Source organism: Pristiophorus japonicus, chromosome 1, assembly GCF_044704955.1.
Source record: "Pristiophorus japonicus isolate sPriJap1 chromosome 1, sPriJap1.hap1, whole genome shotgun sequence".
NCBI lineage: Eukaryota > Metazoa > Chordata > Chondrichthyes > Pristiophoridae > Pristiophorus > Pristiophorus japonicus.
Window position 1 is genome coordinate 485,101,365 of NC_091977.1, and position 17,090 is coordinate 485,118,454.

At 44.0% G+C, this 17,090-nt stretch overlaps 1 protein-coding gene across 1 annotated transcript in view; it reads left to right on the forward strand.

Moving 5' to 3' along the window:
• scap (SREBF chaperone) overlaps window positions 1-17,090 on the forward strand; it is a 261,047-nt gene that overhangs the window by 56,426 nt on the left and 187,531 nt on the right. Inside the window, exon 2 of the mRNA XM_070895010.1 lies at window positions 13,623-13,832. Coding sequence (XP_070751111.1) covers window positions 13,711-13,832 — 122 coding nt within the window. The 5' untranslated portion in view covers window positions 13,623-13,710. The remainder of the gene's footprint in view (window positions 1-13,622; window positions 13,833-17,090) is intronic.

Consider the following 17,090-nt stretch of genomic DNA (forward strand, 5'->3'; position numbering starts at 1 on the left):
GGCATGCAGGTACAGCAGGTGGTCAAGAAGGCAAATGGCATGTTGGCCTTCATAGCAAAGGGATTTGAGTATTGGAGAAGGGAGATCTTACTGCAGTTGTACAGGGCCTTGGTGAGGCCTCACCTGGAATATTGTGTTCAGTTTTGGTCTCCTAATCTGAGGAAGGACATTTTTGCTATTGAGGGAGTGCAGCGAAGGTTCACCAGACTGATTTCCGGGATGGCGGGACTGACATATGAGGAGAGACTGGATCAACTGGGCCTTTATACACGAGTTTAGAAGGATGATAGGGGATCTCATAGAAACTTATAAGATTCTGACGGGACTGGACAGGTTTGATACAGTAAGAATGTTCCCGATGTTGGGGAAGTCCAGAACCAGGGGACATAGTCTTAGGAGAAGGGGTAAGCCATTTAGGACTGAGATGAGGAGAAACTTCTTCACTCGGAGAGTTGTTAACCTGTGGAATTCCCTACCGCAGAGAGTTGTTGATGCCAGTTCATTGGATATATTCAAGAGGGAGTTTGATATGGCCCTTACGGCTAAAGGGATCAAGGTGTATGGAGAGAAAGCAGGAAAGGGGTACTGAGGGAATGATCAGCCATGAGCTTATTGAATGGTGGTGCAGGCTCGAAGGGCCGAATGTCCCACTCCTGCACCTATTTTCTATGTTTCTATCCCAATCTGTATTGGGATAATTAAAGTCTCCCATCAACAACTTGTATTTATATAGCATCTTTAATGTTATAAAATGTTCCAAGGCACTTCACAGAAGCATTATCAAACAAAATTTGACCGAGCCACATAGTGGGGCAGATGACCAAAAGCTTGGTCAAAAGAGGTAGCTTTTAATGAGCGTCTTAAAGGAGGAAAGAGAGGTAGAGGGTAATGTTCCCTCTAATTTTCTCTGGGCCGCGTGGCCCCTTTAACAGGCTGCACTGCCCATTCAAATTCCAGACAATCACAGTCTTTCCATTTAACAGCCGGTGAGTCGGCTACGCATGAGCTCCAGAGCACAGCGAAGACACACAGCTTAAATAGAACATTGGCAGAGGGGCAGAGAGGTTTAGGGAGGGAATTCATTAATCTGTAACACTACTCTATAGTTCTTGCATCTTTCTGTAATTTTCCTGAAAATTTGCTGCTTTATCGCTTTCTCACTATTTTGTGGCCTGCAGTATACATCCAGTAGCGTGATAGTTCCTCTGTTGTTCCTTAATTCCAACCAAATAGATTCTGGGGCGAAACCCTGTACACCATGGTTGGGGGCGGTAATCGAGGCGCGGCAAGACATCCTGTGCAAGGTGCAGAAGTCCCGCCCCAGCTGCGAAATGTCACGCGCTCCACTTCTTCTCGGGTGCGGGATTGGGGCGCTAACCATGGGAATTTTCCAGCGCTACACACGAGGCCTTCCCCTTCCGTTAAAGGGGTGGGCACGTTGCCGACTCTGCATCAGGGAGAAGGGGTCACCACTACACCAGTGGGGAGCGGGGTGCCGTGGCAGCAGCCCGGCACAGAAGCTGAGTGCCGGGCTACAACATCGCATCACGGACCCCGCAATTTCAGGAGGGCAAGGCCACGGTCAGTCAGCCATTTAAAAAAAATATTGGCACCACACCTCCCCTTTAATTTTTGCCCCGTGAGCGGACTGAAGCTCGGTTCGCGACTCAGGAGGCTGGCACAGACATCGCCCGTGGCAACTTCTTGGGGTGCTTCCGAATTTTCGCTCCTGGGTGAAAACGGGTCGCTGCGCATGGTGATGATGTCATCCTCGCCAACGCAGCAGCCCGGGGCGCTACCGGCAGGAGTGGAATTTCACGGGAGTGGTAGCGGCTCCAGACGAGAAATCGTTTGTGTCCCGTTAGCGCCCGCAGGAGGCGCAAACGAAGCAAATTTCTCCCCCTCTATCTTTGACCCCTCAACTACATCATCCCTTTTCATTTGCTATAATAGTTTCTTTGATCAATAGTGCCACCCCTCCCCCTTTCTTTCCTTCCCTCTCTTTCCTGAATACCTTGTAGCCAGGAATTTTAAGTTCCCAATAAGGTCTCTGTTATTGCCACTATATCACAGTTTGCACATGAACTCTAAACTCATCTTAAGCTGCCCTCTGTCTGATCCCTCCTATTTCTGAACTATTCTTTACTTTATTTAGTTAGTTGTGATGATGAGGAGCTATAGACTGCTATAGTCCGCTAAAGCTTTAATTGATTTCTCTCTTTGCTAGATCTCATGGTTTTGACGGTCAAATTGGTCTTTTCTTGCCCTTCTTTTCATATGCTTATATGACAATTAAATCCAGCTAAACCTGAAGATGTATTTAACTTAACAATTAGACTTTGTAGTTTTAATAGGACACAGTCCCACCTTAGCAGCTGAATAATAAATTATATTATGTATGGTACAGCTATAACAATCATGTCCTTCTAAAACAGTGCATCATCCAATATATTGAAGTATGTTCTTTTCAATACTTTTATTACCTTTTTGATTTTGGTTGTACATAGGAACAGGAGTAAGCTATTCATGGCTGTTCTACCATTCAGTTTCTTCAATATACTGGTGAGGAGGCCAAAGCAGAAAAGAATGCCTTTCTCCATATGCAGCTGAAGGAGTTGCACAAACCAAAATCTTGTGGGAATTTGGGAGTTTCTGTGGGGCCCAAGTTTCCACACGATAAAAAACGGGCGCCCCTCCGAGCTGGGTGCCCGTTTTTCGTGCCTAAAACGGCGCCTAAAAAATACCTCGCGATTCTGGAGCGTTCTGCAGCTCCTTGCCTGCCTGGTGCGGCGCCCAGGGGGGCGGAGCCTACACTGCGCCGATTTTGTAAGTGGGAGGCGGCGGGTACTATTTAAATTAGTTTTTTTCCTGCCGGCAACCCTGCGCGTGCGCGTTGGAGCATTCGCGCACGCGCAGTGTGAAGGAAACATTGGCACTCGGCCATTTTTGTAGTTCTTTGTAGCTGTTTAATTTTTGAATTTTTTTTAATAAAAGCACATTGCCATCAGCACATCAGCACTGAGGCTCCTTGCAGCACTGAGAAGGTGCAGGAAGCCTCAAAAAGTTGAGGCAGCCATTTCCCTCCCCACCCCCCGTCGGGAACGAACGGAACAGCCCCCCCCCCCCCCTGCGGGAACGAACGGAACGGCTTCCTCCCCCCCCGCGGGAACGAACGGAACGGCCCCCCCCCCCCCCCCACCCCCGTGGGAACGAACGATGGCTGAAGCACTTTCACACAGGTAGGAAGATGGTTTATTTAATCTTTTCTTTGCTTATAAATGTTTATTCAGATTGGATTTATTTGTATAATATTTGTAGAAGTATAAATAAGGATTTATTATAGATTTTAATGACTTCCCTTCCACCCTCCCCCCCCCCCACCTCGTTCTGGACGCCTAATTTGTAACCTGCGCCTGATTTTTTTAATGTGTAGAACACGTTTCTTCAGTTCTACAAAAATCTTCACTTGCTCCATTCTAAGTTAGTTTGGAGTACGTTTTCACTGTGGAAACTTTGAAATCAGGCGTCAGTGGCCGGACATGCCCCCTTTTGAAGAAAAAATTCTGTTCCAAAGTGGAACTGTTCTACCTGCCTAGAACTGCAGAAAAAAAAATGTGGAGAATTGCGATTTCTAAGATAGTCCGTTCTCCACCAGTTGCTCCTAAAAATCAGGCGCAAATCATGTGGAAACTTGGGCCCTGTAGGTTGGCAAATCCAGTAACTTACAGTTGAAAATCAGGTAAAAGGACCTTAAACATCATAGATCACTGTAAAATGAAAGCTATTAATCATCATCATCATAGGCAGTCCCTCGAAATCGAGGAAGACTTGCTTCCACTCTAAGGGCCCAAATTTCCCCAAGAGTTGCCCCGTTTTTTTTTTGGAGTAAGTAGCTTTTTTTGGAGTAACTTAAAAATCGCAAATTTCCCCATTTAACTTGCTCCAATGTAAGTCAGTTTAGTACATTTTTTTTTCTAATTTAGTTTGTTCTCTCCAAAAAGGGGCGTGACAAGCCACTTACGCCTCTTCTGGCCATAGAAGCAAATTTGGCCAGCTGAAAGTTACTCCAAACTAACTTAGGCCAGTGTATGTTGCCCCTTTTGTAGGCACAGAAAAACTTTACCTACATTTAAGAAATCAGCGCAGGTAGCCAGAGTTTTTGAGGGGGGGGGGGTGCGGGGTGGTGGGGGGGAGGTGAGTTAGAGTATTCCAAAGCACTAAAGACATTCACAACATCAGCACAATATTACAACATCTTCAGCACAACATCATCACAAATAAATAAAAGATAAATCAGCTACTGAAAATAGAGCAATCCTACTTTGCCGACTGCAGAACACATCGGCTAGCCCTCCCGCCAGGACTAGGGGCGGCAGGCACGCATGACCGTAGGGGTGAGGGATTTTTACTTTTTACAGTTGACCCTAAATGTTGCGTGGTCCTAATGGAGGATGATTCAGTTTTGATGCAAAATATCTTTTATTGGAAATTTTACAGTGCACTTCAATGATACCAACAACAACGACAGCAACAACAGGAAAGAAAGTCTTCACCCATCCCTCACCCACATCTCGGGGAAAATGCACTTCCTCGTAGAGTCGGTGATGGTGGTGGGGGGGGTTGGGGGCCCGGCTTGGGTCTGACCGGTGGTTGGTGGGTGGAGTGAAGTGGGAGTGGCATTTGAGCCCTTAATTGCAGAAGCCTGTTCCCTCATGGCATCTGCCATCGTCTGCACACCCTCTGAAATGCCTGCCCTCACTGCCCATCTTAGTGCAGAAATTTCATCCGACAGTGTTGCGACCTCATCACACACCCCACTGACGGCTGCCACGAGTGATCTTGTGAGGGCATTGGTCTCCTCACCCAATGGAACAACCTGATTAACCTCTGCTGAGGGCTGCCTCTCAGGTGAGACTGGTTGGCTTCTCCTTCCCCTCGCTGTGGGTCTGCCTAGTGGCACCCCCCCAGTGTGAGGCGCAGGCTGGGACGGTGGGGGACTGGGTGTCCCAAGATGCATTTCCCAACCGCCACTCGGACCCGCGACCTCAGAAGGTGTGCACCCACAGAAGGTTGCTGAGGAGCTAATGGAGGGTTCTGGCAGTGTGATACCCTGTGATATGTCCTGATCTATATTGTGGTCAGCATTCTCCTGAGCACACATTTCCATGGACCCCTCCTCCTCCCACCCGCCTTGGTCTGGAGTGCACGCATCTGGATCCTCAGGATCTTAAGGAGTGTTGTCGTCTTCTGCAAAAGACAACACAACAGTCAAATGGTTAGCAGCATAGGAGGGGGCAGGATGGCTGGCATGAGTAGTCTCACGCGTAGCAGGTCAGTCAGCAGGTTGATTTGAAGGGCCAATATGCATTTTAATGACTCACCCTCGTGTGTGGGTCCAGCTTATGCAGAGCTGATTCTTTTTCTGCTGGTGCGAGTCAGCAAGGCAGCAGCCCTCTGTTCCATTGGTGTCAGTTGGTGCAGATTTGGCTCTCTCCCTCTTGTGGTGGACCAATTTCTTCTGCAAAGATGAAAATATTAATTGTCAGACATGGTGCGCTTCTGATTGGTGGGACACATACAGATTTTCATACATTTTCCACTGTAATTCAATTTAAAGATGAAGATATTATTTACACTCACTACTTGACCAATGTCTTGCCATTTCTTCTTGCACTGGCTTCCAAATCTTGCAGTGTTGACCCCAGCGGAGAATTCTTCTGCAACAAGGTTCCATCTTTTTCTCATTTCCTTGGGTGAGACCTTTGACGGACCGCTCTTGCTGATATCCAGCTCCAGCCATTTCTCCTCAATTACAGTCACTAATTTCTCCACTTCATCATGGAGGAAATTCTTGGTTCGTCCTGCAGGCTCTTGCGCCATTCGTCTATTGGACTCAAACGCAGGTAATGTTCAAAGATCACACTTACACCTCTCTTACACCTATCCAGCATTCCTTTCCACTCCCTCAGCCACACAAAAATCAATATTCAGACCTCACCTTTATATATGCTCCATAACCAATGATTCTGAGGACGCTCTCCCTTTAATTGGCCGATTGCCAAGCTTCCTGTTGCAATGCGCACGCTCAAACGGTCATGCGTGCCCCTGCCGCACTACACAAAATGCTGGGCCCAAGCCCTGCACCCCCTGCCGGCCGTGCTAACCAAGCGCGGCCGAAGCTCTGCCTCTCTTTCCCCCCGCCCCCCCCTCCAGGCTGTGCAGCGCCACGCCGATAGATCTGGACGACGAGGGAATGGCCAAATTCAAAGGTAAATTTTTGGCACTTTTTTTCCCCCCAGGAAGTCGGCACACCACGGCTGGGGAAATTTGGGGCCTAAAAGTGCATCAAATCACGTGAATTTCTGCAGCTCCCAGTTGTTCTGCAGTTTTTAAAAATCTCAAACAGTGAAAATGTTGGATGTGAGTAGACCAGCAGGGTTTCAGAGCAAGAATGAGTGAGAGTAACATTGATCTTGCAGCATGAGTAGAGAGCAGGTGATGTATACAGCACTAGAGGCGAGCACACAGATCAATGACACAGCAAGCTCCACAATGAGACCTGGTCTGTTAAATAATTTGTTAAAAACCTGTTTGACAATAGTGAAATAGTTCTATCCAGCAACATTCAAGGTATGCTTAGGATTAATGATTTGGCACTGTATGACATCGTGTGGCAAAATATACCAGAGGCAGTGAATAACAAAGTGAGTGCTGTTCACTCTCTAGTCAATTGAAAATGTAACTGTAAATTTATTTTTAACCTAGTTGATATGTTTGGTCCTGTCTGAAGTTTAAACTACACATAGAGCAGAACTGATTTTCACTTACCGGTAACTGAAAATGACTATGCTCGTGAAGTTTAAAGGACATTTGTATCTTGTCTTAAAAGCAAGATCAAATTTTAGGGGGCAAGGTATATTAACAAGTTCTTCCACCTCACATGCCTCTGCTTCAAAATGGATAATCCTTTTACTACATGCAGTTGAGGTGGGATTAAGATAACCTTTCAGTTAAGTATGTGAGCAACACCTAAAATACAAGAGTGACTGCACGTCAAAAGTAATTTGTGGCTGTGAAGCTCTCTGGGATATCCCAAGGGTGTAAAAGGTACGATTATAAATGGAGGTTCTTCCTTCCTTACAATGCTTCTAGATGTTGCAAGTTTAAAAAAAAATTGTGTATTAATTTGGATGAGGCCCAGAGTGGTCACTCTTAGCTGAGCTGTGTAGACCAGGAAAATCCCAGATTCAATTGCAGGTCTGTGCTGGTTTCAACGAGCTTAGGGTTAAGTCTGGGTTGGGGAGGGAGAAATCAGCTCGGGTCTTGTTCCAGAGAAATACACTCCTGAAAGATCCCTGCTGGAAGTGTATGTAAATTGAATATAAGATTGAATTTGGATTTAATTTCCACCCTCCTCCCCAAGAGAGTGAATATTGTAAGAATATTAGAAATGGTCAATCTGTAAATTATGTAAGGAATATTAACCAAAGGATGTTCAACAAATTGTTTACCCTCTGTCCTACAATTACACATCAGAGAATTGGATAGTAGATTTATGATTCATATCTAAGGTTACAGGATGCCTAATATTGAACTGTAATTGCATTTTCCAGTCCAAAGTATATTAACAATTGCACCAAACAAGCTAATCATATTGGGACACACTATGCTACTGAGTGAAGTGATTAACTGTTAATACAAGGTCATCAAAGTTGGTCAGACATAGAGATGCATTTACTAATACTACTATTAATACATATATAACATAACAACATCATCACAAGATTAAGCACAAAGAATTATAATTGATCCTTGGGTAGATATAGATGGCTGAGAGAGTTTAAGTCCTGACGAGCACAAATGTAGTTTAAACCTATCACAGTGGCCAAATCTTCCTGGAAAAATAACGGCAAGTTCACAGTGCACACTGTTATTAATGCACAAATTGGCCAGCACGTTCAGAGGATGAGTGGTTATGGCTTGAGTTGTGAATCTCAAGAACTTGCTGATCGATTTATGTTACACAAATGGCATCTCCCTGTTATTTTTATGAACTTGGTGGATTTGCACATTAATTGCCCATTAAACTTTCAGCAAAAAGTTGAGGCTCACAATTAATAGTGTAAGTATCTTTTTAATTAAGTTAGAATTGTTAATGTAGTGCCAATCAATCTCTCCGGCTCAGGAAGGGAACAATTTAAACTGTTGAATCACATTCCTACATGAAGTAAATTGTTCTTCAAGATTAATTATTTTTTTTTAATATTGATTCTTCCTTGATTTTCTTTATCTCTTTTTTTTTCTCTCTCAATCCAATTTTTTTTTCCCTCTTTTATTTTTCTACTCTAATTTACTCACTCCAATTTACATTCTACGTTGTTCTTCTGTTTATTCTCAATTCGTAAATCTCATTAGTTAACGAGATACACTGTTGATCCCATTGTTCACTAAGGTCCCAGATGCCTCATTGCCCTCGCCACGCTGTTATCGACTCTCACTTCCAGCAAGTTACAGCACAAATTATATTTCAGCTGAAAGGTACAGGAAACAGTCTTAACGGCGCCACACACTGATCTGCTCCAGCGAGATTTAGCCTAGTGTCTTAGTATTAGGCAGTCCCTCGTATCGAGGATGACCCACTTCCACACCAAAAAGGGATGAATGAGGGACCTGACATATTGAAGGGTGGAAGATGCCTGATTGTGGATTCTTTTAACGTGGGGTGGCCGTTGCACACCAGCCACCACATGGGCTTGACAGAGCTAGGTTTTGATCCAGTGGCAAGGGTTAACCAAGAAGACTGGAGACCAGCTCTGCTGCATGGACCTAGTGCGCACACATGCTCCTACTCTCCATAAATCGCAGTGTGGGTGGACCCGTGCTGCCCCTGGGCCCTCGCCTCCTCTCTGGTTGTCTTATCTTAGCTTAATTTCCATGTATGTTATCTCTCTATATTATTGTACAGTTATATTCTTTCTCTTTGTTCTCAGAGACTTGAGCTAGTACACAACAGAATGATGCACTTTATTGCTGCAGATTAAAAACGTAATTGTTATTACATTCTTTCTTTGACTCTGAACACTTCCTTGTCTTAGACCTCTTTCATAAGCTCCTTAGGACTCCCTTTAATATTCTCTCTCCTCTAACACTTTCTGTTTAGACACAATGCCATTTCTTCTTTATACCTTTTCATTTATTAAAATAAGAAAATCCTTTCTGTCTGTATCAATCAAGTTAATTCATCTCGTCACATGGATTAATTGTAAAGTGTGATTCAATTTAAACAGATATGTCAGAGACTAACAGGGTCAGCTTTTAATCAATAAAGGCACAGTGAACACAGCAAAGGCTATCGCGCCCTGATAGCATCCCAGGGGTAGTAATGAAAACTTAAACACTAGAGCCAGTTCCTCCCCCAGCTTCTTGCTGCCAGTTGTGTAGTGTTCAACTCCATTTACAAGTAGCCATACCTGCAGCAGGACATGGACAACATCCAGGCTTAGGCTGATGAATGATGCATGACATTTGTGGTACATAAGTGCCACTCGGTGACCATCTATATGAAGAAAATGTTTAACAACTCCCCCTGACTGTTTAACAATACCACTACCATCAAGTATCCCATCATCAACATCCTGGGAGTCACTATTAACCAGAAGCTTAACTAGATCAGTCATATCAATTCTGACTACAAGAGCAGGACAACGATTTTGTACTCTGCTACGAGTGGCTCACCTCCTGACCAATGTCCCCCTTCATTTTTTTTGGATGTGCGGCTCCTTTTGGACTGTGCAGCCCATTCACAGTTTCGCACATGCGCGAAATTTAACATTAGAAAAGCCGGTCCTGGACTGCATGGGCCGTACGGGTTAGAGAGAGTGTTCCCGACACCTCAGAGCGTCTCTAAAATCGACAAGGCTCAAGTTAGGAGTGTGATGGAAAACTCAGTAGTTGCCTGGATGGCTACAACAACACAAGAAGTCCAACATCGTTCAGGACAAGACAGGTGACTTGATTGGTGCCCTTTGCGCTGAACTCATTCTCAACCATCTCCATCATTGGCAGACTGTAGCTACAGTCAATGTTATCTACAGGATGCACCGCAGCAACATTTAAGCTTACTTTGACAGCATCTTCCAGCCCTGTGGCTTCTACCACCGAGAAGGTCAAAAGCAGCAATGTTGTGAAAACGCAATCTGCTGCAAGTTCCCTTCCAAGTCACACACCATCCTAACTTATGATCGTTCTTTCACCACTGTGTAAAACTCAAATTTCCTAGCTAACATCAATATTTGAGCACCATCAGCACAAAGACAGCAGAGGTTCAAGGAAAAGGCTCGCCTCCTACTTGGGGCAAGTCAGAATGGCAATAAATGCTGCCTTGCCAGTGACACCCACATCTTGAGAACAAATTTAGAAAAAGTTGAAAACGGTCCGATTGCTTGTTATAGACTAAGCACCCTTACTTTATCCAGTACCTAAATTAGAACAAGCAACTAAAATGGTCTTTTAGGAACCCTCCTGCAGTATTCTCTCATCTGCTGTTCACCAAGCACCCATGTTTAATTAGAAACAGCTGCCAGTTTCAATGAGTCTTTTGTTTGTCTCAGATCTCCGAGTCTTTGGTCAAATTTCCGAGAATTCCAGTATTACCCCTTTGGTTGTCCCAGCTTTAATTAGTGTGAATCAGGAGGCCACTCTTAATACAGTATCCTACCAATATTTTCTGTCAAGGCCTACAGGTGAACCATTTAGGTGAGGTACCAAACCACCTGTGGAAATATAGCTCAGCAAAAAATCAATGCCTTCAGCTGAGAATGGGATAAAACTAGCAGAGAAAAAAACATTTAGGATAATTTATTTTCTCTGTTTACCAAACACTACCATTTAGTGATGCAACCTGTATTGCAAAAACATTTTCTGAAGGAATTGAATGTGTTTGTTCTCCATGACCAGCACTGGGATCGATTGCTTGTACTGTTGAGAGAAACAGCCATGTATAAACTCTGGGATTTGCAAGAAAAAAAGCTCTTTAGAATTTATAGAGGATAAGTATGTGGGAAGTTATAATTGGTGCAAAACATTCCTGATCAGTCGAAACACTCGCTAAATTAGATGTTTAGTTAGCTGATAGTCAAGTGTATTTCGAAAGTGGGAGAAAAGTAGTTTTGGTTTTCTCCCAGCTCCTATTGACCTCTCTGAGCTCATCATGAGACCAACTTCCCGCTCCTTTGACCCCATTCTCACTAAACTGCTGGCTACCTAACTTCCCTTCCTAGACTCCATGCCAGCTGACATTGGTTGCCCCTCAAGTACTGGTCCTCCCTTTTAAAACTGCGATCATCAACTCCCTTCTCAAAATTCCACCCTGGCCCCACTGTCCTTGCAACCTACTGCCCCAGCTCCAATCATTCTTTCCTCTCCAACATACTTGAACCTGTTGCAGCTTCCCAAATCTGTGCCCATCTTCCCCGTAACTCCCTGTTTACATCTCTATCAGATTTCTGTTCCTGTCACAGCACCGGAACAGCCCGAATAATGAAAGTCATAAATGATATCCTTTGTGGTTGTGAACATGGTGCTTTTTACCCCCTTGACCTTTTTGCAGCCTTTGACATGGTTAACCATATCATTCTGCTCCAGTGCCTTTCCTCTGTTGTCTATCTCAGTGGGATTGAAACTACCACACTACCCACACACCCCCAACCCACCTTTTTTGGGGGCTAAAATTTCCCCTTTAATGTCTTGCTTTTAATTATTTGATTCATTCAGTGAAAACCAGGCTATAATCATACGAAAGGGGCTCCAGCCTGTTACCATAGAATCATTAGAAATTTACAGCATGGAAGAAGGCCATTTCGGCCCATCGTGTCCACGCCGGCCGACCAAGAGCTATCCAGCCTAATCCCACTTTCCAGCTCTCATTTCTGGTATGATTCTAGTAAATTTATTTTGCACCATCTCCAATCCTTTTTATAATATGGAGACCAGAACTGTTCACAGTACTCACCATGTGGTCTAATCAAGGTTCTATACAAGTTTAGCATAATTTCTCTGCTTTTCAATTCTATCCCTCTAGAAATGAGCCCCAGTGCTTTGGTTTCTTTTTTATGGCCTTATTAACCTGTATCGCTGCTTTTAGTGATTTGTGTATCTGTATCCTCAGATCCCTCTGTTCCTCTATCCCATTTAGACATTTATTTTCCAAGGTGTATGTAGCCGCCTCATTCTTCCTACCAAAATGTACCACCTCACACTTATCTATATTGAAGTTCATTTGCCAAAACACCCATTCTGCAAACTTATTAATGGCTTCCTATATTTTGTCGCAGTCCTCTTCTGCATAACCGCCCCCCGCACCCCCATTTGATGTCATTTGCAAATTACATGGTTTAGGTGTTGATTCTAGTACATAAAATGGAAAGAGCCGACGCAGACTCGATAGGTTGAATGGCCGCCTCCTGTACTGTGCTATTCTATGATTCCACATTAAACGAATGTTTGCAATGTTAACCAATCTCTCTTTCAGATGCTTGCTGATCTACTGTGCATTTTGGTTTTTAACAGTAATAAAGCCAAGTTTGTCTGTTTCCTAAACCCAAATGAAAAATAATATTCTGTTATCAGTTTTCCATCCCTTTAATACATAGGATTACATCTGGCGTTCTTGGAGCCTAGGTAGCTTGTGAGTGAATATTGAGTCCATGAGTTGACTGTGCCACGAAATTTCTCAAGAAATCAATGGTTTTTTCCCAGGATTTTTTCAGTGGCCTTTGTTCAGTGGCAGCACTCTTGCCTCTGAGTCAGAAGGTTGTGGGTTCAAGCCGAACTCCAGAGACATGAGTACAAAATCTAGGCTGACATTTCAATCTGATAGAGGGAGTACTGCACTAGTGCTGCCTTTTGGATGAGATGCTGAACCGAGGCACCATCTACCATCTCGGTGAATGTAAAAGATCACATGGCACTATTCAAAGCTGAGTCAGGGGCCTTCTCCTGGTGCCCTTACCAATATTTAACCCTTAACCAACATCACTAAAACAGATTATTGGGTCATTAATCTCATAGCTGTTTGTGGGACCTTGCTGAGCATAAATTGGCATAAATTTCCCTACATTATTAAAGCAGTGACTTCATTTCAAAATTACTTCATGGGCACTGAAGTATTTTGGGATATTCTGAGGTAGTATAGAAATGTTTTTCTTTTCTCCTTTTTTGCTTGCCTACTTGCTCTCTATTATTTGTTTATTTACAAGCACATTATTTATTTTGTTATATACCATTAAAACCAAATTTCTGTCATGATAGCACTGTTTTCCTTTATCACTGTTTTCCGTAAGATAGCTGCCACTATCTTTTGAAAATTAGGATGACGGGTACCTAGGAGAATGTCAATATTTTCAAAGAGTCTCTCTCTCAGAAAGGTGAAACCACTTCCAAAGTAATAGTTAAAGTTGTGATGACTTTAGTAGCGTGTTGAGCATATGAAACCTAGTGAATGAACAACAAATATGTGACGAGCAAGATTTGGAGATAATTGAAAAATAATCCAGACTTTAAAAATACTACATAGTTCAGTCCGAACTGGTGCAAATATTTGACTTCTACTCTCTTTCTTACAGATATATTGATGCTACTAAGGCCACCCTGGAACTCTACGTGATTGAATCTGATTACGTAATGGCAGTCATGTGACAAAAGGTGACAACAATGACCCTTACTGAAAGGCTGCGTGAAAAGATATCGCAGGCGTTCTATAACCACGGACTCTTGTGTGCATCTTACCCCATTCCAATCATCTTTTTTACTGCTGTGTGCATCTTAACATGCTGGTAAGTAGCAAATTGCATCAGTATAAACTTTGGCTGGCCACCACCAGCAGCAGCGACAACAACTTAACCTTATTTGGTGACTTGAAAGTACAAGTTGGACCTCTCTGGTCCAGAAACATCCGTGGTTCGGCATTAGTTGGACCTGAGGAAGAGGAGGGTTTATTTTTTTTTAAGGTTCAATTGTTGGAGCGGCTGTCAGTCAGTGAATGTGTTTGGTGATTGGCTGAGGGAGCTGCCCACAGGCTTCCAGCATGCATGCACACACACACACACACAGGAGTCCGAGTGCTGTCGACAGGTACTGGTAAGCGTGACCTCCCGTGGTTCGGAAAATTCTTTGTTCCGGAGATTAATGCAATAGTTAGGAAGGACATTAGCTTGGATGATGTAGAATCTATATGGGTAGAGCTGCAGAACACCAAAGGGCAAAAAACGTTCGTGGGAGTTGTGTACAGACCTCCAAACAGTAGTAGTGATGTTGGGGAGGGCATCAAACAGGAAATTAGGGGTGCATGCAATACAGGTGCAGCAGTTATCATGGGTGACTTTAATATGCATATAGATTGGGCTAACCAAACTGGAAGCTATACGGTGGAGGAGGATTTCCTGGACTGCATAAGGGATGGTTTTCTAGACCAATATGTCGAGAAACCAACTAGGGGGGAGGTTGTCTTAGACTGGGTGTTGTGTAATGAGAGAGGATTAATTAACAATCTCGTTGTGCGAGGCCCCTTGGGGTAGAGTGACCATAATATGGTGGAATTCTACATTAGGATGGAGAATGAAACAGTTAATTCAGAGACCATGGTCCAGAACTTAAAGAAGGGTAACTTTGAAGGTATGAGGCGTGAATTGGCTAGGATAGATTGGCGAATGATACTGAAGGGGTTGACATTGGATGGGCAATAGCAGACATTTAGAGACCGCATGGATGAACTACAACAATTGAACATCCCTGTCTGGCGTAAAAATAAAAAAGGGAAGGTGGCTCAACTGTGGCTATCAAGGGAAATCAGGGATAGTATTAAAGCCAAGGAAGTGGCATACAAATTGGCCAGAAATAGCAGCAAAACTGGGGACTGGGAGAAATTTAGAACTCAGCAGAGGAGGACAAAGGGTTTGATTAGGCCAGGGAAAATAGAGTACGAGAGGAAGCTTGCAGGGAACATTAAGACGGACTCCAAAAGCTTCTATAGATATGTAAAAGGAAAAGGTTAGTAAAGACAAACGTAGGTCCCCTGCAGTCAGAATCAGGGGACGTCATAACGGGTAACAAAGAAATGGCAGACCAATTGAACAAGTACTTTGGTTCGGTATTCACTAAGGAGGACAAAAACAACCTTCCGGATATAAAAGGGGTCAGAGGGTCTAGTAAGAAGGAGGAACTGAGGGAAATCCTTATTAGTTGGGAAATTGTGTTGGGGAAATTGATGGGATTGAAGGCCGATAAATCCCCTGGGCCTGATGGACTGCATCCCAGAGTACTTAAGGAGGTGGCCTTGGAAATAGCGATGCATTGACAGTCATTTTCCAGCATTCCATAGACTCTGGATCAGTTCCTATGGAGTGGAGGGTAGCCAATGTAACCCCACTTTTTAAGAAGGAGGGAGAGAGAAAACATGGAATTATAGACCGGTCAGCCTGACATCGGTAGTGGGTAAAATGATGGAATCAATTATTAAGGATGTCATAGCAGCACATTTGGAAAGAGGTGACATGATAGGTCCAAGTCAGCATGAATTTGTGAAAGGGAAATCATGCTTGACAAATCTTCTGGAATTTTTTGAGAATGTTTCCAGTAGAGTGGACAAGGGGGAACCAGTTGATGTGGTGCATTTGGACTTTCAGAAGGCTTTCGACAAGGTCCCACACAAGAGATTAATGTGCAAAATTAAAGCACATGGGATTGGGGGTAATGTGCTGATGTGGATTGAGAACTGGTTGGCAGACAGGAAGCAAAGAGTAGGAGTAAATGGTACTTTTCAGAATGGCAAGCAGTGACTAGTGGGGTACCGCAAGGTTCTGTGCTGGGGCCCCAGTTGTTTACATTGTACATTAATGATTTAGACGAGGGGATTAAATGTAGTATCTCCAAATTTGCGGATGACACTAAGTTGGGTGGCAGTGTGAGCTGCGAGGAGGATGCTATGAGGCTGCAGAGTGACTTGGATAGGTTAGGTGAGTGGGCAAATGCATGGCAGATGAAGTATAATGTGGATAAATGTGAGGTTATCCACTTTGGTGGTAAAAACAGAGAGACAGACTATTATCTGAATGGTGACAGATTAGGAAAAGGGGAGGTGCAACGAGACCTGGGTGTCATGGTACATCAGTCATTGAAGGTTGGCATGCAGGTACAGCAGGCGGTTAAGAAAGCAAATGGCATGTTGGCCTTCATAGAGAGGGAATTTGAGTACAGGGGCAGGGAGGTGTTACTACAGTTGTACAGGGCCTTGGTGAGGCCACACCTGGAATATTGTGTACAGTTTTGTTCTCCTAATTTGAGGAAGGCCATTCTTGCTATTGAGGGAGTGCAGCGAGGGTTCACCAGACTGATTCCCGGAGTAGCGGGACTGACATATCAAGAAAGACTGGATCAATTGGGCTTGTATTCACTGGAGTTCAGAAGAATGAGAGGGGATCTCATAGAAATGTTTAAAATTCTGACGGGTTTAGACAGGTTAGATGCAGGAAGAATGTTCCCAATGTTGGGGAAGTCCAGAACCAGGGGTCACAGTCTAAGGATAAGGGGTAAGCCATTTAGGACCGAGATGAGGAGAAACTTCTTCACCCAGAGAGTGGTGAACCTGCGGAATTCTCTACCACAAAAAGTTGTTGAGGCCAATTCACTAAATATATTCAAAAAGGAGTTTGATGTAGTCCTTACTACTAGGGGGATCAAGGGGTGTGGCGAGAAAGCAGGAATGGGGTACTGAAGTTGTATGTTCAGCCATGAACTCTTTGAATGGCGGTGCAGGCTCGAAGGGCCAAATGGCCTTTTCCTGCACCAATTTTCTATGTTTCTTTGTCCCGAGGGTGCCGGACCAGAGAGGTCCAATCTGTATCAAAAATTCTCATGCTTTCCAGGTGGGAAGAGTTAGAACCTCGTTAGCAGAGGTGACCAAAAGCATGGTCAAAGAAAGAGCCTTCAGGAGGCTTTTGAAGGTGAGGAGAGGTGTATTAAGATGGAATGCGTCAAGGGAGAAAATTCCAGTGTGGGACGTAATACCTGAAGCCTCAGCTTTTGATGGTGGAAGG